The sequence below is a fragment of the Mustelus asterias genome, chromosome 24 (genome assembly GCF_964213995.1).
Source record: "Mustelus asterias chromosome 24, sMusAst1.hap1.1, whole genome shotgun sequence".
Taxonomy (NCBI): Eukaryota; Metazoa; Chordata; class Chondrichthyes; order Carcharhiniformes; family Triakidae; genus Mustelus; species Mustelus asterias.
The window spans coordinates 3,885,104-3,911,389 of record NC_135824.1 but is presented as its reverse complement, the minus strand read 5'-3'; the positions used below and the strand labels follow the sequence as shown (position 1 = coordinate 3,911,389).

Here is a 26,286-nt window from a genome sequence, read left to right as displayed (position 1 = left end):
AAGCTGTACTGTCTGGAGACAATACACATCTCTTTAACCTGTGTTGAATGCTCCCACCACCCACATTGTCTGTACATTTAAGACCTGGCTGGCTGTAGAGATTTGCATTCTAATCAGTATTCTGTAATTTGATTTCTGTGTCTGTGCCCTGTTTGAGAGCAGATATCCACTCCATCTGACGAAGGAGCATTGCTCCGAAAGCTTATGGTATTTGCTACCAAATAAACCTGTTGGACTTTAACCTGGTGTTGTGAGACTTCTTACTGTGCTTACCCCAGTCCAACGCTGGCATCTCCACATCATTTCTTCAAAAGAGCCATGCGATAGATGGAGGGTGTGGACAAGGTGCTGCTTTAAACTGTCCGAATGATGGCATTTTTGACAGTGCAGCATTCCTTCAGTATTACATTGGCAATGACAATCACAGGGGATGGGAGAGCTATCCATCGTTCCACAGCTAAAGTGACTTCCATTATGGCATAAACAAACGTAACCACTCTGGCCGTATTTTAAAAACAAAACATTTGCTCAACTTTGTCATGGGATGGGACAGACCCCAGGTATCTCCTTACCTTCTCTTGTTTCAGCTTTTCACTACACAACGACGTCAAAGAGTTGTTCAGCTTTTTCAAATCGTCAACTTCCACTGAAAGAGAGTCACAGAACTGAATTCCTGCAGTTTTCCCATACTAACATAAATGGCTCAAAACTTTCAGTGATCAACAATAGTATTTCAATACCACATCCCAAAACAACATGGACTGATGGTACCCATCAAGCAGATGACGTCTGGACTGCACTCACTGAGAGGTGCACTTACATTTTCACATACTCTTTGAAGGGAGGGGTTTGCAATTGGGTTTGACTTAGAGTCTCATCTCAGATAAAAATAAATTTTCCAGTTCAAGCCTTTTGGGAGTTCTGCATGGAGCTGGAGAACCCTCAAACTGATATAAGCTTCAGGTGAGAAATATTCCAATTTAAAACCAATAACTGACACACACTCTCAGCTACAAAGGTGGTTGGAGGTCCAAGGACATCACTGCAGGAGTTCCTCAGGGTAGTGCTCTGGTCAAACATCTTCAGTTGCTTCACCAATGACCTTCCCTCCATCAGATGGTCAGAAATGGGGATGTTCATTGATGACTGCAAGATGTTGAGCACCATTCACAACTCAGGTACTGAATCAGCCCGTGCACAAATGCAGCAAGACCTGAACAACATTCAGACATGGGCTGATAAGGTGACAAGTAACATAAGTGCCATATAAATACTGTGGCTACAAGGAATGGTCAGAGGTTGAAATTTTGCAAAATAACTCATCTCCTGACTCCCCAAAGCCTGTCCACCATCTGTATGGCACAAGTCAGCAGTGTGATGGAATATTCGTCACTTGCCTGGATGAATGCAGCTCCAAAAATACTCAAGGAGCTCAACACCATCCAGGACAAAGCAGCTCGCTTGATTGGCATCCTATCCATCACCTACAACATCCATTCCTTCCAACACCGACACACAGTAGCAGCAGAGTGCACAATCCACAAGATGCACTGCAACAACTCATCAAGGCTCTTCCAAACTTGCCACCTCCACCAGCTAGATGGAGAAGGGCAGCAGATTCTTGGGAACACCACCACTTGCAAGACCCCTCCAAGTCTCACACCATCCTGACTTGGATCGATATCACCGTTCCTTCACTGTTGCTGGGCCAAAATCATGAAACTTCCCTCCCCTAACTGCACTATGGGTGCACCTACACCTCATGGACTGAGGCGGTTCAAGGTGGCAATTCATCACCACCATCCAAGGGCCCAGCCTGCAAAGTCCAATAAAGAATAAAAATAAGCTGCTGGTCTTTTCTAAATCACACCCAGTTCAGCTTTCCAAACACAATGGTTCCACTTTGTCAACGGATGTTTTACAATTCTTTATTTAATCACAAAATCAATAATATCAGAACACATTAGCTCACTATTGATACCAGTCACTGCAGGGTGCTGGGAGTCCTTTGGCTCCAGATAATTTTGTAAACCAATCCCTTAACATGTTCTTTTCTCTAGAAAAGCAACAGGAAGCCTACTAGCATAGTGATGGTAAATTAGTGCTGGTTTAGCTAGTTACAGTCCCACAGTATCATTAGGTATCTGGAAAGGAGAATCTGTGGGATGATTTGAAAGAGATCTTCAGGATCAAGAAAGGATTTCATAAATGTGTTTGGGAATTCCAAAACTAGGGGCCATAAATATGATATAGTCACTAATAAATCCAACAGGGAATTCAGGAGAAAATTCTTTACCAAGAGAATGGCAAGAACATGGAAGACAGGGAGCTGGTTGAGGTGAATAGCAGAGGTGCATTTAGGGGATAAACAAATAATGGAGAAAGGAATAGAGGTTACGGCTATTGGGTGAGATGTAGAAGGGTAGGAAGAGGCTCTTATTTTTTCATGGGATCTGGATGGTGCCTCCAGGGCCAGTGTGAAGCATTAATACTGGCACCAACCACTTGGACTGAATGTTGTGGTGTCAACAATGTTTGTTAGCTTCAACTCTTTCAATTTACATCCAAACTTTCTGGACACTAGAAGCACTGAGGAAACAATCGCCATCCCACTTGGAGTACTGTGCTCAGTTCTGGTCGCCTCATTACAGGAAGGATGTGGAAAAGATTGAAAGGGTGCAGAGGCGATTTACAAGGATGTTGCCTGGATTGAGTGGCATGCCTTATGAGGATAGGCTGAGGGAGCTCGGTCTTTTCTCCTTGGAGAGACGTAGGATGAGAGGAGACCTAATAGAGGTATATAAGATGTTGAGAGGCATAGATCGGGTGGACTCTCAGAGGCTTTTTCCCAGGGTGGAAATGTCTGCTATGAGAGGACACAGGTTTAAGGTGCTGGGGGGTAGGTACAGGGGAAATGTTAGGGGGAAGTTTTTCACACAGATGGTGGTGGGCGAGTGGAATCGGCTGCCGTCAGTGGTGGTGGAGGCAAACTCAATAGGGTCTTTTAAGAGACTCCTGGATGAGTACATGGGACTTAATAGGATGGAGGGTTATAAGTAGGCCTAAAAGGTAGGGATATGTTCGGCATAACTTGTGGGGCCGAAGGGCCTGTTTTGTGCTGTAGCTTTCTATGTTTCTATCGCTATGAGATTATCAGTAACGCTGTAAGGAGGCTTTTAAAGTTGTGACTGGCTTCAGCTCTAGTCAAGCAAAATAAATCTAAAGTATCAACTTACATGAAATGCTAATATCTTGGAGTAAGGTCTCTAAGAAGTCCACATAATAAACAGACTTTTCAAAGAATGTAATCTTCTCCTTCAAGAGCCTTCCAAATTCTGTGAAGTCTTCTCTAGTGGTTGGATACATGGAGTCAATTCCAAGCTGCATTACGCTGTTCATGCCTGGAAAGTAGAGTTCAATAAAAATTCAATTACTGTAAACAAGCCTTAAAATTCTACTCTCTCCCACCCTCGCCACGTTCTTCAGTTGCCTCATGTTGGCTGCTTACAATTCGCCACATCATCTCGGACCAATCCCCAAATTCAGCAACATTAAAAAGCTAGGGTGCTCCCACTGTCTCTGCTGCGGAGAGGTAAACACAGCGCAGAGTAAAACCTCTGTGCTTGTAAACAACATTGCAACGGAATACTGCTGAAGGCAACTTATCTAAGTGTTTGTGGCTTGAACATCCAGTACTGTGATGTGTGTGTGAGACAAGGGCAACAAGAACAAAGAATCATTGTCTGTCACCTCCTCAGGTCAACCTAAAGCATTTTCCAGCCAAACAATTACTTTGGAAGTTTAGCCGCTTATATACGCAGCACAGCAATCAATTGGCAGCATCACCCAAAGTGACAGCAATGAGCACCATCTACAAGATACACTGCAGGAACTCACCAAGGTTCCTTCAACAGCACTTTCCAAACTCACAACCACTAGCAGGTACATGGGAACACTACCGCCTGCAAGTCCCTCCAAGTCACTTATCATCCTGATTTGAAAACATATCGGCCAGTCCCGCATTGTCGCTGAGTCAGAATCCTAGAGCGCCTTCACTAACAGCACTGTGGGTGTACCTACACCACAGGGACTGCAGTGGTTCAAGAAAGCAGCTCACCACCACCTTAAAGCAATTCAGAATGGGCAATAAATGCTGTTTTAGCCACATCCACGTACAAACTCCACATAGACATCCACATATGGTGGCATAGTGGTTAGCACTGCTGCCTCAGCACCAGGGACCCGGGTTCGATTCCCCACTTGGGTCACTGTCTGTGTGGAGTTTGCATGTTCTCCCTGTGTCTGCGTGGGTTTCCTCCAGGTGCTCCAGTTTCCTCCCACAGTCCGAAAGATGTGCTGGTTAGGTGCATTGGCCATGCTAAATTCTCCCTCAGTGTACCCGAACAGGTGCCAACGTGTGGCGACTAGGGAGGGGATTTTCACAGTAACTTAATTGCAGTGTTACTGTAAGCCTACTTGTGACTAATAAATAAATTTGACTTGACTTCCCTTGAATAAATGATTTTAAAAATGAAATAACGATCAGTTAATCTGATATTTTGAGTTTTGTTTGAAGGATAAATGTTGGTCAGGTCACCAGAAATCGTCTGCTCTTCTGTGAATTAAACAAATGCAAAGTTTAGCTCTCTCCACCCAATGGGGAAGATTTATGCTATGCCATCCATGTGAACAGGGTCATCCACAGAAACCACCCAGTGCAGTAGGCCATTCAACCCATCAAGTCTACACAACTCTGAAAGAGCATCTTACTAGGCGCCCCCTCTCCCACTCCCCGTAACCCCCATGGTGAATCCACTTTGCCGACATATCTATAAACACTAAGGGGCAATTTAGTTTGGTGAATCCACCCAACCTGCACATCTTTGGACTGTGGCAGGAATTTGATGAAAAACACGCAGACATGGTTCATACAGTCACCCAAGGCCAGAATCAAATCCGGGTCCCGGGCGCTGTAAGGCAGTAGTTGCTAACCACTGTGCCATCATGCCGTGGTGATTGAGGGGAAATATGATTGAAGGGAAACTTTCCAGCAACTTTCTCAGAAGACGGAGACTCTAGTTTCATGGCTGAGACTAGAAGCTGGAGTGAAGGTGCTCAAATTAATTTGTTACACATCACTGATGTTTTGTTTTGCTAAGATTCTTTCAAAATCATAAATCGCCAATGCATGTAGCAAACTACAAAGACAAATCTTAAGAATGTAAAACATTTGAGCAGGAGGAAGCCATTTGGCCCTGCAAGCTTGCCCCACCATTCCATAAGATCATGGCTGATCTTTAAATTTGACTGTGCTTACCCCACGCTATCCTCATATCCCTCGGTTCCCTTAGCATCCTAAAAATCCTTGAATACTGTCTTGGATACACTCAACTGGCTAGAGAATTCCAAGGACTCATAACACTGAGTGAAGAAATTCTATGATCCCTGATTCCAGATACTCAAGCTGGGGCAAATGGGTACCGCCAAAGAGGTTTTGCCAGAATTATGCCACAAGTATGAAAGTCTCACCACTATCGTAGGGATTCTATGTGGGTGGCACGGTGGCTAGCATTGCTGCCTCAGCGGCAGAGACCCGGGTTCAATTCCGTCTGTTGTGGAGTTTGCATGTTCTCCTCATGCTCGTTTCCCCACACACTCCAAAAGATGTGAAGGAAGCCCAATGTCCACTTTAGGGCAGCACTGCTGCGCCTCAGTGCCAGGGACCTGGGTTCAATTCCCGGCTTGAGTCAGTGTGGAGTCTGCACATTCTCCCCGTGTCCGCGTGGGTTTCCTCCGGGTGCTCTGGTTTCCTCCCACAGTCCAAAGCTGTGCAGGTTAGGTGCAGTGGCTAAATTCTCCCTCAGTTTACCCAAACAGGCGCCGGAGTGTGGCAACTTGGGGATTTTCACAGTAACTTCATTCCAGTGTGAATGTAAGCCTAATTGTGACTAATAAATAAACTTTAACTTTTTAAAATTTTTAGGTTAGATGGACTGACCATGCTAAACTGCTCCTTACTGTCCCAAGATGCGTAGGTTAAGGGGATTAGTGGGGTATATACATGGAGTTACAGGGATACGGCCTGTGTGGGATGCTCTGTTGGAGCAGACCCGATGGGCTGAATGGCCTCCTTCTGGCCTGTAGGGATTCTAAGACGCAAACTATTATCTTCCCTCTCGAACAGATTCCAATTGCTCAGCACTGGAAACAACTTTCACATTTCATTTCCATCTCACCATCCATGCAACAGTATTTGTTCCAACATCTGGATTCAAAGCACCGTGAAGTACTTCCCTGGGGATGTGCACTGTGTGTTAATACACAAGCGATTCAAGTTCATGCCACATTTTATTAATTGGCCAATATAAATGCAGTAAAATAACCCAACATTCAACCTGCAAAAGTTTAATATTAACGTGGTTAATTTCTCTAGGGGCTAGGGGTATGAGAGTGGAGTTTACCCTAAATTATTTTTAGATCCATCATGGCCCCAGATGAACATGTATCCATCTGGCTCGGGTCAGAGCACTCAACTGGGTTCACATGTAGACATGACTTTCACAAAATGCTCACACATTTGACATTCTTCCATGTCTACCTTTGATCCCATTCTACTGTAATTACCTCCAATTCAAACCCTTTTTAAAAAATTTGCTACATAAAATAATGATTTTTTAAAACGGCTTCATCACAGCTAATGCAAAAATTGTATTGTTAAAAAATGAAAACTCCTCAGAGTTGGCAACCGCTGTGCCTACGATTAGAATACTTTTAACAAGACATGGGATCCATACTCTCCAAAAAGGCTCTACAAGGATGTTTGATTGCTTGCAATTGTTGTCAGATCTTCATATACTCCCTATACAGGCATATTCCTTTTCTGCTTATTCTCTTCAAAGTCACTTCACAAACACATTTTTAATTCCTACCCAAACTTTCTTCTCTCTCTCCCCCCACCCGCCCACCCCTCATGCATCGGAGAGAAAACTAAATAAACACAAGAAAGAAAAGTACAGAAGGATATCAGGGGAGACGATGGTCGAGTGGTATCATCGCTAGGCTATTAATTCAGAAACTCAGCTAATGTTCAGGGGGACCCGGGTTCGAATGGTGAAACGGCAGATGGTGGAATTTGAATTCAATAAAAAATATCTGGAATCTGATGACCATGAAACCATTGTCGGTTGTCAGAAAACCCCATCTGGTTCACTAATGTCCTTTAGGGGAGGAAATCTGCTGTCCTTACCTGGTCTGGCCTACATGTGACTCCAGAGCCACAGCAATGTGGTTGACTGCCCTCAGGCAACTAGGGATGGGCAATAAGTGACCGCCCATGTCCCATGAATGAATAAAAGTAATTGATCGGATGAGGAGGGGGGTAGCAGGAACAGACACTGGCATAGCGCAATGGCCTATTTGTGCGGAAAATTCTATACAAGTTCCTTTTCAAGTTTAACAGCCAACATGATTTGTCTCAAAAAATGATCAGCCCAAGAATTTCACTTTTAGTATTTCTACAAAAAGACATTTCCAATACTCTTCCTCCCTCTCCTTCAAACCAGTTTACTAACAGCAACAAGCAGCACCGAGGCTGAACATTAAAGGACGACGTTTCACCATCCAGCTTTGGAAACAGCACGAGACACTGGCCGATCATTTCATACAAACGGCTAACCACCGCAGTGTTTAAATTCAACAGAAAGAACCTTTCTCCACTCTCTTTGGAAAAATAAAATACTTTATCTTGAAAAAGTGGAATAGCTACAGGGTTCATCATTTCAGCTTTATCGCTAATGCTCCTTTAACATTCCAGGATTTGAACTAACCTCAAGAGTTTCACTCCTGGAGAATTCGCTCTGTCACCAGAACATTTCCCATCTAGTGACCGCTTGCAAACGAGCTTTCTGCTCACAGGGAGACAGACAAGGCGCATTCACAAAATACTCCACTCTGCAGTCCTGAGAGCCGACAAAACTACCTCATGGGGGAGCTAAGTGTGGCAGACATTTCAAGAATGGAATTGAAATGATCCTCGTTTGCAAAGATTCCAGATAGGCATTGATGCAACGCAGGTCATTTTAAATCAGGAGAAATTGGTAACCTGGCCTGGGAACTCCTGCGAGATACAGTGAGGTGCTACGCAAATTCTTTGTTTCACACCAGTTGCTATGCGAGTGCGAAGCCAAGTTTAGCAAATTCTATGTCACCTATCAGTTGCCAATATCAATCCCTGACTGCCCACGTGGATTATCCACAGCAATGACAGTATCTCTCGCACAACCATGCCATTAATTTAACATTGCAACACTCAAAGCTCAAGATATTTTAGATTGTTTGCACAGCTGTAATCCAATTCAACCCAGGTCACTCTGCCGTTGAAAGAACCACTTCCCAAAGCACTGCAATGCAAAAAGCTTCTGAAAATTATATTCTGGTGCATGAATCTGAATTACAGCTGAACAACAAAGCTGGGAATTTATTTAAAGGAGTAATGTTTTCATTATTGCTTCCAGTTTTTAATATTCACTCCCTGTTGTTGCAATCAGGGGGTTATAACAGGGATCACTGCCTGCGAACCTTTTCTTAGTGTGACACAAAACACTTCTTCAGGAAAGCAAAATACCGCGCAGGCTGGAGATCAGAAATAAAGAAACCTAAAATAAAGAGTTCCAAAGAAGAGTCAACTCGAAATGTTAACTCTGTCCCTCTCTTCCCAGATGCTGCCAGACCAGAGTTTTCACAAACAATTCTTCATAATTCCGACAGAAATGTTGTCATTAAAAGGTCAACGGCCATAATATTCCTACTTTTGCTCTGACTTGGTCTCAATTCCACATTTATAGACCATTGAAAGTTACATTTTTGTCAGGAGATTGACGCTTCTGATTTTGAAACAAAATTGAAGCAGCTTTCATTTAATGCAAAAGGAAAAATATAGACCAATGAGCTGAGTTATCTACACTGTCAAATTTAAGAGGACAAAGGTAACTTTATCCCAATAATTTCTGCACCTCTTGAAGGCCCCAGGAGCACTCATTCACAGGCATTCCAACCAACCGTGTACCATCACAATGACCTAATGATGTACCTTCTCAGGAAAGGTGGGACAGGATAAGCAAGAAAAAGTCACTTTATAATAGAAATTAGTAGTTGGAAGTTGTTGCCAATATTCTACACCCTAGCTCTTGTTGGATCACATTCTGGGAGGATTTGGAAGGATAATGGCTTTGTAGCAAAAACTAAACAATTATACCAGTCCTTAGCTGGTTTGAGAATCTTTATGTTTTACAGCTCAGCATCCAGTTGCTAAGCTTCACACAAGAACAAAGAACAAAGAGAACAAAGAAAACATAGTGACTCAATGGAAGAAAACTTAAAATAATTTAACCTTTGTGCACTTCCATAACAGAAAAAAAGATGTATTTACTCACATCCACAACTCGTGTTTAATATCAATAAGTTCAGTGATATTTACTTCATCCTGTTGCATTCAGAAAAACTGTAAATCGCTCCAGGAACACAAAACTAGCTGCTTTCAAAATACTATAGTTTTTACTGCTACCTTTCTTGATTACACTCCCACTAGCCAGCCCAAAACAAACAAGTGTTTACATTTCAATTTAGAAACATCCTGCGCCCACCAACTTCCAACAAACATCGTAAGTCCCCTCCCCTGCAAATTTAAATTCAACATTTCTGCTCCTACACTCCAGCCCGATTGTACAGGTAAAATAAAGAACACGATTTACAGTCTTTTATTAGGCAGATGACCTCTTCCTGAAACATTCTCATCTGCTGAATCAAACACTCTCTCTCAGCTGTGGCAACATCTTCCTAAGCAACAATTCCACATCTCAGCATTTCTTTGAATTTATTCAGTTGTTGTTAGCAGGGTATTTTGTTAACCTTGTCTTCTCTTAATTCTTTCCTTTTCCTGTTCATTTGCAAAAGTGCTTCTCTAACTTTGAGTGTCCAAGTTACAGACTTCTTCAAAGAAATCCACTTGGAAAAGTGACTGATCAGCTTATTAATTAACTGTACTGGTTGCTGCATCAAATCCAACATTTGTCCTGTTTTCATAAACATTGACAAGTTGGCTGGATTATTTGTTACTCTCGAAGCACAGTCATTGGGTTGTACTTGGATGGATGCCTAGTGCTTGTGGCTGTATCACCGTTGGCAGGAAAACTGCTGTTCCATCGTAAAGCAGTTCAAAGGAAGCAAATGGTTTAACTCCTCACAGCAGGGGTCCAGCTTAACTTTTTTTGTTGGAAGCATTCTCAGTGTGCAGCCTGGCTATGCATTCATTCTGTCTCTTACATTCTTAATCGAACCTTGTCTTCAACCTCTTCAGAAACTTTTAGCATTTGAGATTGCTATCTCTGTTTCTATTTCAAACTCCTCCTTACTTTTCAGCTGCTCCACTTCTTCACCCTTTTTTGGCACAAGCGACATTCTTCTTGCTCCAGAATAAGTTTCTGCTTCACTGCTGCCACGCCTCTGCCCCTCTAATACCCAACTTCCGAGATTTTCTACTGATGACCGATGTTACCTCAGAGACAGTGTCTTCTGGGTTTACACCTTTATCACATACATCTGATTGTTCAGTACAGTGCTGAGCTTCATATATCCATTTGCCCACTTGTGATGCAAATTCTTGAAAGAAAACTTCTTTGAATGATACCAGTTAGTGCAGTCAGCAATTCTCTCCATGAGACAGTAACCAGTAATCTTCATGCCGATTGATGAACTCTATTTCTTGACTTTGTCCAGATTTCGACCTTCTTCTATTCAAGCCTTATCATTAGTTTTGCCTGGGAGCTGACCCAGCTGGCCCTTCCCTGCGTTCTTAACTGGTTCGGTGTATTCTCCACTGCCCTTTGTGTGTGTCTAATTTGCCCTTTGCCAAGTTCCTGTGCTGTATTTGAATCATTTTCAGGCAGGGGTGCCAATGCACTGGCTTCTGCAACATTAGCTGAAGCCATTGCCTTTTAATTGTCCATTTTGCTGCCGCTTTCCACAAGTCTTCGGTATTTAAATACTTCTTGCTTTATGAGCAAAAGATTTCCAGTTGAAAGAGCAATGTTTTTTTTTTACTTATACAATGGCTTTGTAGCAAGAACAAAATAATCATACCAGCCCTTAACTGGCTTGAGCGCCAACGGCTTGTTTTATGACTCACCATCCAGTTGTTATGCTTCACAACAAAAACAGAAAATGCTGGAAAATCTCAGCAGCTCTGACAACATCTGTGGGGAGAGAATAGAGCCAACGTTTCAAGTCCTGATGACACTTTGTTAGAGCTCTGATAAAGGGTCATTCAGACTGGAAACGTTGGCTCTATTCTCTCCGCACAGGTGCTGTCAGACCTGCTGAGATTTCCCAGCATTTTCAGTTTTGGTTCCGATTCCAGCCCCCGCAGTATTTTGCTGTTGACTCAACAGAAGAAAATCTAAAAAGAATAATTTCAGGTGTGCAGACTTCCATAACATTGGGGGGGGGGGGGGGGGGGGGGGGGGGGAGAGAGAGAGAGAGAGAGAGAGAGAGAGGAGATTTGACTCACAGCATACAGAAGGCTGAAGTTCATCATCAATACATGTTCTGTAATCTTTAACCGGTAAGATGGTGATGAAAAAACTGCAATCACTCCAGGAACAGAAATGAACTGCTTTCAAAAGGTCCTATTTTTTTTTTTTACTGCTGCCCTTCTTGATTACACTCCTACTGGGGACGAGCCACATTTCAACTGAGAAGCATTCTGTGCCCATCAAACTCTTAACAAATATTAGAAGTCCTCTTCCCTGCAAAGTGAAAAACAATTCGGCTCCTACAGGATGACTCGCTTCCAACCATCTCAGCTCCGTGCCTCCAGCTCATCAATCCTCACGACACTAGTCATTATTATATTACAAAAAAATTAACTATTTTAGTCTTAAAATTTTAATCAGTCCTCAGCATCCACAAGATGTATACAGGCACGTGATTCCCCAGTTAGCTACACATCATGTGGCCACACCCAGAATGATGAAGGACCCTGTACAACTTCAGTATGACTAGCTCCAACATTGGGGTGGTAGATCCCCTCTCCTCGAAGGGTATCGATAAACCAATTGAGGTTTTACATCAATAGGGAGCATTCGGTCACCTCATTATGACAACAGCCACGAACTGCCAGAATTTGATCAAAAGCTTCTTGGCCTTTTGGTGAAGATCAAGTGTCAGATCAAGCCCAATGGTTGGGTATAATCTCTATTGTGGGGACCAAGAATTGGATTCAATTTGAATTGGAGCAAGCAAGGAGACAGATTAGGGGTGTGCCCTGGCCACTTTGTACACAGGCTTTGCAACTTTAGAATAGAACAGAATAGATTCCTACAGTGCACAAGGCCATTCGGCCCATTGAACCTCCACCGACAACAATCCCACCCCTATCCCCATAACCCCATGTATGTACCCTGCTAATCCCGCTGACACTAAGGGGCAATTTACTATGGCCAAACAAATTAACCCACACACATTGGAATGTGGGAGGAAACCGGAGCTCCCGACAGAGTAAAAAGGTTTTTCACAATTTGATTGAACATAATTTCACAATTTGCTGCAGTTTAAAACACAACCACTGGTTTACTAGTTCATTATTACAACCACAATATTACTGTAACCTATTCTGACCAGTGAGCATACAAAAAAAAACATGTGTCATTTTCTTTCTGGCTTTTCATAGAAGTGCCTGGCAGTGTAATACGCAACTGCAGGGAATCCTAGGGCAATCCAGGAGGGTCAAAAGCTCTATTCCCAATCCCCCAACCAAGCAGCACAAACTAAATGCCTTCACTTCAGTGAGGATTTTTTTTAACCTTCCTGGTTGAAGCCCAGCTATTCACTGGGCTAACGGAATGGTCAAAGGCAAGAAAGACTACTTTTTTTATTTTAAATAAAAATTCAGATTTGAAAGGAACTTTCAAAAGGATGTGTACTCAGAGTCATCTACAGGGCTATGGGTGGGCAGAACCGAACTGGGGGATTTTCAAAGTATTGAATTATCTTCCACTGAATTGCATTGGGTATTAATATTTTTACATTCGAATCCATTCTCACTGGGGTATTTCATCCGTTCTACAACCGTTTGATTTCAAAACCCAGTTGCTGATTCAGGGCACAGGTTGCAGTTAACGTTTAAGCAAATGCTGCATTGCACAGCCAATCCAAGCAGTCTACACGTTTTTTTGTTACGAAAGGAGTTTTTAAACCATCGACTACATCATAGCTACAAAGCACTGAATCAGAAAAAATTCAGTTAGCAGCTGCTTATTTATTCAATTTGATTAATTACCTGCAAAGGCAAAAAGCAAAATCGATCTTTCGGCATCCCGATCTAGCTTAAAATTCTACCCTGCAATTAAGTGCATACTAGATGCAGACACATCAGGACACAATACAAATGGCATTTTAACTTCAGCATCGAGTAGCATCCATGATGCTTTAGCCCCATCTGCAGCAAAGCAGCAGAACTGCACTACTTTTAATTGCAATTGTTCGGAGGGAGGATGTCCTGGCAGTTTTGAATAAACTGAAGGTCGATAAGTCCCCTGGGCCTGATGAAATGTATCCTAGGATTCTTTGGGAGGCAAGGGATGAGATTGCAGAGCCGCTGGCTTTGATCTTTGGGTCCTCGCTGTCCACGGGGCTGGTGCCAGAGGACTGGAGAATGGCGAATGTTGTTCCTCTGTTTAAGAAAGGGAATAGAAATGACCCTGGTAATTATAGACCGGTTAGTCTTACTTCGGTGGTTGGTAAATTGATGGAAAAGGTCCTTAGCGATGGGATTTACGACCATTTAGAAAGATGCGGATTAATCCGGGATAGTCAGCACGGATTCGTGAAGGGCAAGTCGTGCCTCACAAGATTGAATATTTTGAGGAGGTAACTAAGTGTGTTGATGAAGGTAGGGCAGTTGATGTCATATACATGGATTTTAGTAAGGCGTTTGATAAGGTCCCCCATGGTCGGCTTATGATGAAACTGAGGAAGTGTGGGATAGAGGGAAAGTTGGCTGATTGGATAGGTAACTGGCTGTCTGATCGAAGACAGAGGGTGGTGGTGGATGGAAAATTTTCGGATTGGAGGCAGGTTGCTAGCGGAGTGCCGCAGGGATCAGTGCTTGGTCCTCTGCTCTTTGTGATTTTTATTAATGACTTAGAGGAGGGGGCTGAAGGGTGGATCAGTAAATTTGCTGATGACACCAAGATTGGTGGAGTAGTGGATGAGGTGGAGGGCTGTTGTAGGCTGCAAAGAGACATAGATAGGATGCAAAGCTGGGCTGAAAAATGGCAAATGGAGTTTAACCCTGATAAATGTGAGGTGATTCATTTTGGTAGGACTAATTTAAATGTGGATTACAGGGTCAAAGGTAGGGTTCTGAAGACTGTGGAGGAACAGAGAGATCTTGGGGTTCATATCCACAGATCTCTAAAGGTTGCCACTCAAGTGGATAGAGCTGTGAAGAAGGCCTATAGTGTGTTAGCTTTTATTAACAGGGGGTTGGAGTTTAAGAGCCGTGGGGTTATGCTGCAACTGTACAGGACCTTGGTGAGACCACATTTGGAATATTGTGTGCAGTTCTGGTCGCCTCACTATAGGAAGGATGTGGAGGCGCTGGAGGGAGTGCTGAGGAGATTTGCCAGGATGCTGCCTGGTTTGGAGGGTAGGTCTTATGAGGAGAGGTTGAGGGAGCTGGGCTGTTCTCTCTGGAGTGGAGGAGGCTGAGGGGAGACTTAATAGAGGTTTATAAAATGATGAAGGGGATAGATAGAGTGAACGTTCAAAGACTATTTCCTCGGGTGGATGGAGCTATTACAAGGGGGCATAACTATAGGGTTCGTGGTGGGAGATACAGGAAGGATATCAGAGGTAGGTTCTTTACGCAGAGAGTGGTTGGGGTGTGGAATGGACTGCCTGCAGTGATAGTCGAGTCAGACGCTTTAGGAACATTTAAGCGGTTATTGGATAGGCACATGGAGCACACCAGGATGATAGGGAGTGGGATAGCTTGATCTTGGTTTCAGATAAAGCTCGGCACAACATCATGGGCCGAAGGGCCTGTTCTGTGCTGTACTGTTCTAGGTTCTACGTTCTAATTATATTCCCACTTTCTAGATTATAGACCACAGGTCATTCAGTCCACCATACCATGGTGAAATTAGGCCACTCGGCCCATCGAGTCTGCTCTGCCATTCAATCATGGCTGATATTTTTCTCATCCCCATTCTCCTGCCTTTTCCCCATGATCCCATATCCCCTTATCAATCAAGAACCTGTCTCTGTCTTAAAGACACTCAATGACCTGGCCTTCATAACCTTCTGCGGAAAGAGCTACCCAATTAGTCTCACCTGCCTGCTCTTTCCCCATTGCTTCACAAGCATCGCCTTTTACGGTTAAACGCCATCTCCTACAGTAATCAACATTAAAGCCTTGCACCGGAGAGAGCGGAGTGCATGGCTCCTTCCAGATTGACTGTTGTGACTCAGCCAGAATAGCTAACACAATCAGCTGCGCTTCCCAACCACATTCGAGATCAAGGGTTTTTATTACTGAACCTTTCCTACCAATCAGCAGATAGAATTTGATACACAAGCCAGCTTCCTGCTCAGGTTTCGCTGCTTGCTAATAAACACTGAACAACTTACAAATAACCTTCAGCCCCCTTTTCCCCCACTGACCACGTGGACTGCAGCTGTTCAAGAAAACAACTCGCATTCATCTTTGCAAAGGCAATAAATACTGGCCAAGCCAGCAGTATCCACATCCCGCGAAGAAATAAATAAAAGAAAAAGGAATGGGCAACCATTTACACACCCCTCTATTGCCTGCCCAAAATTAGCACAGGCCCAGGTGGTTCAAGCTGGGATCCTCTTGGTCAGTGAGCTCAGTGATACATAAATATTTTGCTATTTAGTGTGAAATTTTTGGAAATTCAGTGTTATTTAGCAAGCTTTAGCAAACTTTATTGGAAGTCAAGACGATTTCCACCCAGGTCCCTATAGCAACTCTTCAGCTGGAATTTAGTTCAAAATGTAGCCCAATTACATTGGAATCCAAGATAGAGCAACAATTATCACCATGAAAAATCTAGGGCACCAACAGGCCATTCAAATAATGTTACACCAACATCATAAAATTTTAAAATTGTATTAAACTTTACAACTAGATTGGAGCTTGCACCAATGCGGGAATAGTACAAAAACTATTAATGTAACTGAAGTTACACAAGGAGGAATTTCTTCAGCCAGAGTGTGGTGAATTTGTGGAACTCTTTGCCGCAGAAGGCTGTGGAGGCCAGGTCACTGAGTGTCTTTAAGACATATAGATAGGTTCTTGATTGATAGGGGATCAGGGGTTATGGGGAAAAGTCAGGAGAATGGGGATGAGGAAAATATCAGCCATGATTGAATGGCGGAGTAGACTCGATGGGCCGAGTGGCCTAATTCTGCTCCTATGTTTTATGGTCTAAGTTAGTGTGACTTAAGTTATTGAACATTTATTCCCAACTTACCAAATGTGTCCTTCGCTACTTCCAGGTCCGCTTGTTCTTGTAGCTTTGCTAGTCGGAGTTTTTCTGCTAGTTGTTCCTCTGGCGAAAGCTCCACTAGTTCTGCTGATTTCTCTAACTGAAAAACAACGTACATGTGGAATGGACAGGTGGAATACAAAATGACAGAGTAATTCTGAATAACACCATCAAAATGTCAATCCACTCATTTTTATTTCCCAGAGATTCAGTGTCTGCGTACCCGTTCTTCACTCAAACACCTAACCTGCATATCTTTGGACTCTGGGAAGAAACTCACACAGACAGGGGGAGAAGGTGCAAACTCCAGACAGACACTCAAGGCTGTAATTGAACCCGGGTCCCTGGCACTGTGTGGCACTGTGTCGCCCCAGTCGACTTGTTTCATTACAAATATCCATGTTTATTACCGAAAGGAGGGAATAACACGACAAATTTGGATAGACAGCTTCCATTAAAATGTGGAAATGTGATTTAAAAATTTAAATATAGATATAAGGACATAATATACAGCTTTAAAATAGAAGACCGAATACAACTGTGCATATTGGTTCAAATAATCTTGGCTTCCTTTAGTAACAGCACAAGAGATGGGTTACTGTATACAATCCATGTTAAATAGAGACGGGTAAATAGAACAGAAGTCCAGACACAAGCAGAATGTCAATGTATCAGTGAGTGCATGCTGTGACAATTATATCGTTAAGCTAATTGCCTTATTAAAAACAGATAATGGTTACTGGCTCAACTTCCTAAAGAGTATAAATGGACGTAGCTGTAACAGTTGCTGCGGGGAAACCATAAGGAGTTTGTGTCTCTGCTGAATAGTAAGAATAAACTTGAAGGTAAAAGATAAGCTGCTGTGTTGCTCCTCCATCATATACTAGCATCTGATATTAACACATTTTATTTCTGGATCAGAATTATGAACTACCAGTTCACTGTCAAGATTTATACATTCTTGAACTTGTAAGTGAAGGGTTGAAAGTCCTCTGTGGCTTTGTGCAACTCTGAGCAGCTGAACTTCATATTTTGATGCCTAATGCATTGCATTTTAAGACTTGTATCTTTCAGCAGTATTAATTCCCACAGTAGAAGTGCTACACCTTGAGGGGTATAGAGCAACTTACATTCTTTAACGCCTCCTGTTTTTTCTTCTTCAGTTGCCTTTCTTTTTCCTCCTTCTCCTTAATCCGGTCACTTAATTTCTTCTTTTCCGAAATCTTTGCTGCTAATGCAAGAATTTCAGAGAAGTCAAAACCATAGCTGGTGAGGTGGTAGCTATCACAGCGATAAGCAAACACTAAAAAGATCTTTTCACTTTGTTATTTCGCCCTTACCTACAATATCCAACAGGATGTCACCCTGTATTTTATTTCAAATGTGTGGGATTTATACTGCACAGTCCCGAGAAGGCTACAATAGCCAGTGTATCAACACTGAACCAGTGTTAAATACAGATCGGAAATCCCTCCATTTCCACAGATCTGTACAAATTTTGGAAGGTTACTATACAACAACCTGAAAGCAGTTTACCTGCCCCTCTGTATTCAAGCAGAGAACAAATGTACTTTTAAAATCTGAGTGGGCAACCGTTCACAGTGCTGGATATTTGACCATGTTATAAAATTTTAGCCCTAACTCCAACCTAGCCCTCTCCTGAAGGAGCTGCCTGACAAAGAGACGATGTTCTGCTGACCCTTACGGCCCTCAGATACCTCACAGAAGTGAGTACACTTCATGTGTAATCCTGGCCGGTGAGTCTCAGCTGGCTATTTAAGCAGAATGGAAAGTCATAAACAATTCAATGGAAACTTGGCCGACATGGAAAAGCACAGGATTTGGGGGCTCAGGTTTAAAAGACATTAAAATCAGCATAAGCACCTGAAGAGGGCAAAACCATAAACACTGGGTTTTGTGGCAATGTGTAGAGAATATAAAAGTTAAGATGCAATTGTAAATTTATATAAACCTGCCCAGCAGACCAATGAGAATTTACCTGCTCTTCTTCAAATTGTGCCGTGGGATCCTTTCAGACAAACTGAGAGGAAAGCCGAGTTTAATGCCCCATCTGAGAGACCGTGCCTCCGACTGTGTAACTCATCCTCCAGGACGTGTCACCCTCAATTTTGCACTAAACTGCTTTGGAGGGGCACTGGAGGCCAGGACTTTTTGACTCAGGCAACAGTGCTACCAACTGAGCTTAAAAAAAAAGACCATGGCCCTTTTAATTCACCTTCTACCATCCTGGCAGTTGGATGATTTGATAACGGAATTGTTGATTCATCATAGTGATTGCTCTCTATCAATGAGTCTACAACTGGCCAGACATGAGGGGAGGAAAACCCCCGGTGGTCGACAGCTTAGGAACAATAAGTCCAAAATCACTTGTTCCACCCAAGCTCACGACACTCATCACCAATGTCATGATTCAAATAATTTACACAATATCCCAAAATATTATTTCTTTTGAATGAATTGTTACTAACTCCTTTCCTGCAAACTCCTTAGGGAGTGAGTTCCGTAAACTGACCAACTGCTCAGTGAAAGGAAGATCTCTCTTCAAATGTAGCCTCAATTCTCTCTTTCTGCTGTTCTGGACAAGCTTTGAACAGTTATCTATGATCCACACAACCTAGTCCCTTTAGAATCCTAAAATCAGCCATTACATCACCTCTTTGGTCAAGAATATGGAAATCTGCACGTTTACCTTGCCTTTCTGCTTTCTTTTCTTCTTCGTCATCATCCCAGTTATCCTACAGAAACAAAAAAAAGGTATTTAAATTCCTAATCCACATTCCTTAAAATGAAGCCACCAATAGAATGTTCTAAAACCTCTGATTTACTTTTGTTCTTGTACCCCACTTGTTACAACTTTGTGGAGAGCAAAGCTATCCTGACAAACTTCATCCTACGGTCTTAAAAGGAGTCGCTGCTGAGATAGTTGATGTGTTGGTTTCAATTTTCCAAAATTTCCTAGATTCAGGGACGGTTCCATGACATCGGAAAATAGTGAACAACTCCTTTAACCAAAAAGAGAGGGAGAAAGAAAGCAGGAAACTACAAGCCAGTTAGCTTAATATCTATTAAAGGGAAAATGCTAGAAACTAGTAATAAAAACATTTGAGTCGGGCACTTTGCCTGATTACCCTGAATTTTGCCGTGACAATTTATTGGAGTTCTTTCAAGTAATGAGTGTTTTGGATAAAGGGGAATCACTGGATGTACTGTATTTAGATTTTCAGAAGGCATTTGATAAAATGCCATATCAAAGGTTATTGCAAAAAACAAAAGCTCATGGTTTATGTGGTAACATATTGGACTGGACTGAAAGTTAGCCAGCTAACAAGAAATAGAGAGTTGGCATAAATAGTTCTCTTTCTGGTTGGCAAGTGGTGTGCCTCAGGGATCAGTGCTAAGGCCTCAATTCGTTATAATTTTAAAAAATGATTTGGATGAAGGCACCGAAGGAATGGTTGCTAAATTTGCCAATGACACAAAGATAGTACACTAAGATGCGAACACGATCCCAGGAGGCCATAAAGGGCTAATAAATAGGGTAATTGAGTGTGCAAAGACTTGGGATATGGAACTTTTTTGGCAAGGGGAATTAAAGACAAAAGTAGGAAGGTTATCCTTCAGTTATACAGGGAAATGGTGAAACCACCATCTGGAATTGTGTACAGTATTGGTCTCCGCATTTAAGGAAGGATGTAAATGCATCGGAAGCAGTTCAAAGAAAACTCACTAGACTAATAACTGGAATGGGCTGGTCATCTGGTGAGGAAAGATTGAACAGGCCAGCTTGTTTGCAGAAGAGTAAGAGGTGACTTGATTGGAACATAAAAGATCCTGATTGATCTTCACAAAGTGAATGTGAGAGGATGTTTCCTCTTGTGGGAGAATCTAGAGGTAGGAGTCACTGTTTTAAATAAGGAGTCACCCATTTCAGACAGAGATTAAGGGAATTATTTTTCACTGACAAGGTTATGAGTCTTTGAAGCACTCTTCCTCAAAAGGCAATGGAAGCAGAGTCTTTGAATATTTTTAAGGCAGTGCTAGATTCCTGATAAGTGGGTGAAAGGTTATTGGGGTAGATGGGAATGTGGAGGTTACAATCAGATCAGCCATAATCTTGAATGGCGGAGCAGATTTGAAGGGCCGAGTGGCCTACTCCTAATTTTTTATGTTTGTATGTCCCGTGCAATGAAAACTGCAAAAGGGAGCCATCAAATCATTCAAATCCTAGTGTACCTTGTTTATGGAGTACAACACAGTGTGCTATTAAGCCGCAGATGAGAAGATCGGAGCTCAATCCCGAGTCTGTACTGAGCTGATCTCACAGCAGCCGCTGAGGTACATTTCGCCTCCGCATTCTTGGGACAGGGAGGCGAGAGATTGTCGCAGACTTCTGCTAATGGCTTCAGTGGCCTCTGTTGGTAAAAGGCATGTGTAAATAGCAACGGTGGTAGGATCAGAACACTGTAGTGCCCTCTCAACACTTAGTGCCTTGGTTACATTGTGGTAAGGTAGCAAAAGGCTTTCCCCAGTGAAACTGTACCGGGGAACACAGTGCACCGTAAGGAGGTGAAAATTGGTGGGGGGGGGGGGGGGGGGTAAACATTAAATGCAAAAATAACAAAAGTAACTGCTTAACAAAGACTGAGGGGTGACCCAATAGAATTCTTTAAAGCTAACATACAGATATAGCAAGCACTTAGGAAGGCAAATGATATGTTGGCCTTCATTGCAAGAGGACTTGAGCACAGGAACAAGGATGCCTTACTGCAACTGTACAGCGCGAGACCACATCTGGAGTAGTGTGTAGTATAGTCTCCTTCTAGAGGGAGTGCAGCAAAGGTTCACCAGACCGATGCCTGGGATGGCAGATTGCCTTATAAGAGATTGGGTCGACTGAACCCGTGTCCACTGGAATTCAGATGAGGGGGGAATTTCATTTAAACATATAAAATTCTGACAGGCCTGGACAATGTGGATGCAGGAGTGTTATTCCCTCTGGCTAGGAGTGGGGTCTAGGATAATGGGTGGCAGTCTCAATGAGGTAAACCCTTCAGGATTGGGATGAGAACAAACTTCTTCGCTCACAGGGTGGTGAACCTGAGGAATTCTCTACCAAAGAAGGCGGTGGAAGTCGTCACTGAATACATTTAAGAAATGGATGGTTCGCTGGACTCTACAGGCGTCCGGGGGTATGGGTAGAGCACAGCAGCATGGCGTGAGACAGTGAATCAGTCATGATCATATTGAATGGCAGAGCAGGTTCCAAGGGCTGAAAGGCCGACTCCTCTATTTTCCATGCTTAAGATTATGAAACGGTTTGTTACATAAGATGTAGAGAAAATGTCCCAACTGCAGGCAAACTGAACCTTTTTATAGGTGAACATGAGGATGAAAGGAAAAGAATAGGTTGGTGGAACACAAATATTGGCATGACCCAACTGGGCGAACGGACCTGCTTCTGTGCTGTTAGTATTAATGTAACACATTGGAATGTTCAAAATACTTGGCTCCTAAGCAATGTGTGTAGAAAAGGTCAAGGTGTGGTATAACTGAGTTAAGATGATGCCACCTCTCCTTCTTCACCTACCTTGACCAAGTCATTTCTGCCTATTATTAAATCTAATTACAGTTACCTCCTGGTGTCACTGTGTAAGAAGCCATCAGAAGGAAAACCAGTTTCACACTTTCACCTCCATTTTCCCAAACACATCCTTTAAAGGAACCACTAAACTTTCATCCCAACTTTCCTGCAGAAACTAGAAATTTGGATGATACAAACTTTTACCCTGCAAATCGGGCACAGGTTTGGTGGCATAGGTTGGAATACCAACTGGTATCAACATTCCCAAATGACAAAAGAGCAGCAGATCATGAGGCTCGTATGCAGATATAATTCAATTTACAACTTTTTAAAAAATCACACATTATTGGTTACTTATGTTACTTATCTACAGTTAATTGGAAACTATTGAACGATTCAGAAGTAGTGAAACATGGAAACAAGTTCTTCTCCAGTACAGGAATTGGGAGATGTAAAACAGGCCAGTGAGCGGTTATAATTTCAGTGTGACAGTCATACAGGAAACATTTACAATCAGGGAGAGAGTCAAACAAAATATTAAAATAGGAAATATGCCTTTGCAGACCAACTTACAAGTAAAATTTTTAAATATATAGTTTAAATGCCTAGTCTTTAGCTTGTTACAGCAAATTGTTCAATCTTTTGCCTTTATGCAACACTTAAGTTCACAACATGGAACCTGAAAGCATAATGCACAACTTTAAATTGTACATTACTCGATGGCAACAAATTACCAAGTTAACAAATTAAAGAGTTCTGATAAAAAAAAGTTTTAATCAGGTACATCAATATATTAAAAGTACAGAGAACTGGCAGTATTGGATTACACCAGGTGCCTGATGCGGTTGCTACACACAGGTTCAATGAGTCAAATGTTTTTTTTAAATCGGTGCCGCAGAAGCCTACAATCTCAGGTTGCCAATATGAATAGATCTCGAGGCTTCTGACTTGGGATTTCTCCATCAATGAGGCAGTATTGCTAAATCCTGCCATATCCAAACCTCAGGTGCAAAAACTTCAACAAGGCTTCCTCATTTTACTAATTTGGCACAGGGTTTTGCAGCAGAGACAATGCCCGAGGGAAGCAGGCCAAAACCACCAGTCCTACAGACTCTACTGGACAGCTCAAATGTAGTCACACTCCTGAATCAAACATGGACATTGGACCTAGGATGTGGATTGGAGGAGCAGGCAATCCAGTGGAATGTTGCAAAGCTTTCTTGAGGATTTAGAGCATCCACTGGCCATGGAACAATGAAGTCAAAGATTATTGCCAGAGATCAACCAGCTGGAAGAGAAAATCAATACTTGGGAGGCAGTTTCCAGCCTTTGAAAGACCAATATTTAGAGAGGTGGATCAGATTCTGGAATGAATTATTACTTTTACTGAAAGTTAATGTTAAGAAATAATGCAAGGTTTAGGATAAAAACTGAACAGAAAACATGGAAATAAGAAGCCAAGCAAAACAGGCATTTGCACAAATGTGCAAAAATAACAGGAAAAACACAGGTCTGTACCACACACCCCACCAATATTCTACCAGCCACCATATAACCTGAGACACAAAAACAGAGATAGGGCCAGAAGCAAAGCCAGGAACAAACACGTCAGGAATTCCTCTCTAACCTCCAACATGTTCCAGGAGAGCACAGTGACATTGTTCCCCATGTCTTTTCTCATGACAATTTGATGCTGCATCAGGTCATAAAAGAAAGTAGTTCCAGTATTAAATTACCTCTGGACACCTCATTAATGTCCCATGTGAGGAAATACTCTATTTACAAATCTTTAAGATGGCCTGGCCTCTGTGATTGCCCTCCCCTCTAGTGACGGTTTGGGGAAATGCAATCCTGTGCAGGACATTTACTCAGCTGCAGTGGGGAGGTGACGTGTTACGATGGGCTAGGATTCTTCACAGTTGGCTCCACATTCCTGAAAGTTTATTTATGTATTTATACCTCACCAATATCTAAATCAAACATTTTTGACTACGGAGACATTTAGAGGTCTGTGCTAACCCCTTGGTGTTTCCTAATCTGACAGGGTTGGTAAAGTGGGCTGTCTCTCTGCAGTGACTCAGAATCAGATAGACAGAAACTACATCTGTGGATTTCTCAGCAGTTTCATTCGGAGATTCAAGGACAAGATTAGATTTCAGGAAACGGCAAACATTGAGCGGGCCAAAGAAAAAGTTAAAGTTCAACCAATGATTACTAATAAGTTAATTCAGAAAGTTTTAAAAGTAAAGCCACGTCATCAATGGCAAAACCCTATCATCTTTTCCAGCATAGAACAGTTCAGCACAGTACAGGCCCTTCGGCCCTTGATGCTGTGCCGAGCTTTGTCCGAAACCAAGATCAAGCTATCCCACTCCCTATCATTCTGGTGTGTTCCATGTGCCTATCCAATAACCGCTTGAAAGTCCCTAAAGTGGCCGACTCCACTATCACAGCAGGCAGTCCATTCCACACCCCAACCACTCTCTGCGTAAAGAACCTACCTCTGATATCCTTCCTATATCTCCCACCACGAACCCTATAGTTATGCCCCCTTGTAATAGCTCCATCCACCCGAGGAAATAGTCTTTGAACGTTCACTCTATCTATCCCCCTCATCATCTTATAAACCTCTATTAAGTCTCCCCTCAGCCTCCTCCGCTCCAGAGAGAACAGCCCTAGCTCCCTCAACCTTTCCACATAAGACCTACCCTCCAAACCAGGCAGCATCCTGGTAAATCTCCAAGCGATCTGCAACCGGGAAAGTCTAACCGGGCTAATATTTTAGAGTCTATTTAGTTAAAAACTCACGGCAGAGGCTGCCCGCTATTGGTCAGCGGCAGGATTTTCTGATCAAACGATCAACAGGGTTTCCTGTTCTATTCAGGAAACCCGCTTTGGCGAGAATTTGTCAACAGGGTTTCCTGTTCTATTCAGGAAACCCGCTTTGGCGAGAAAGGCCAGAAAATTCAGCCATTGTTTCAGAAACACAAAGATTTATGGCAATGGAGGTCATTTGGCTCATCATGTCCATGTCACCCAAGAAAGAACTAGCCAGTCAAATTCCACCTTCTGCGTCTGATTCCACAGCCCTGTAGGTTACAGCACCTCAAGAGTTTATCCAAGTGTTTTATGATGGCTACATTTACTGCCAATGCCTTGCATGGGAAAGCTATATAGTTCTACTCCGTGACATTATTGCGAACGACTGGATAGGCAGCAGCTAGTGAGAGAGGTTTATCACAGTTATTAAACACAGTCATTAAAAAAGCTTCACCCTCTCCAAGTTAGTGAGGTGGAGGGGATCGAGATGTGGAAACTTCTGAAGTGAAGGTCGCAATTCCAGATTACAACCTTCATGTTCCATATTTGCAGCGCCAGGGCTTCTCCAGGTTAGATCTTATTCGGATTCTAAAGCTGTTTACCCATTGTTTAGCTCCCTGGCGGGTAGGCATTCAGGGTCCCCAGAAGCTGCGGGAAGTCATACTCAGACTGCCAGCCGACCGCAGGGCTCAAACCGGGTGAATAAGATCCAACCAGCAAATGATGACACTGGTTTTCTGTGCGTGCACAGATGGGTCAGTAGTAGCCACCTTGCGTTGGTGGGTGGAAACAGTATTTTTACCTCTACCAGCCTTTCAGGCAGTGGGTTTCTGCCGCCCACCCCTCCCCCAAAAAAAAGAGCCTTGATGAAAAAAATTACTCAACTTCCCTCCATCCTTCCACCAACTGCAAATACTTTAAAACCTATGACTCCTGGTTACTGACCTCTAATGGAAATGGGTTCTTCCTACCTACGCCATACAGGTCACTCAATTTTATACACGTCAAAATTTCCCCTCAGCCCCCTCTGTTCCAAAGAACCCCAGTCTATCCATAACTATCATTAACTAAAATTCTCAATTTCTGACAACATTCTCATAGATCTCAGCATCCCTTCCATGTGATTTCATCCTTCCTGTAATGGATTCACCAGATTCAGAACTCAGTAGTCTACCTAGTGGTCTAAGTTGTGTTTTATACAGCTCCAGCAAAACTTCTCTGCTCCTAGGCTCTACGCCTCAGCCAATTGGAGAGGCAGTGGCATAAGCATATGGTTCATGAATTAGTAATCCAGCG

At 42.8% G+C, this 26,286-nt stretch overlaps 1 protein-coding gene across 4 annotated transcripts in view; it reads right to left on the bottom strand.

Annotated features, from left to right (window-relative positions):
* LOC144511167 (eukaryotic translation initiation factor 3 subunit J-like) overlaps nucleotides 1-26,286 on the bottom strand; it is a 39,797-nt gene that overhangs the window by 3,846 nt on the left and 9,665 nt on the right. For 2 of the 4 annotated variants that reach the window (XM_078241198.1, XM_078241197.1), the window contains exons 3-7: nucleotides 19,279-19,324; nucleotides 17,699-17,796; nucleotides 16,554-16,668; nucleotides 3,237-3,401; nucleotides 573-646 (exon numbers count right to left, since the gene is read on the bottom strand). In XM_078241198.1, coding sequence (XP_078097324.1) covers nucleotides 573-646; nucleotides 3,237-3,401; nucleotides 16,554-16,668; nucleotides 17,699-17,796; nucleotides 19,279-19,324 — 498 coding nt within the window. Of the gene's footprint in view, nucleotides 1-572; nucleotides 647-3,236; nucleotides 3,402-16,553; nucleotides 16,669-17,698; nucleotides 17,800-19,278; nucleotides 19,325-26,286 lie in introns of all 4 variants that reach the window. The other 2 variants (XM_078241196.1, XM_078241194.1) reach the window with 1 other exon arrangement.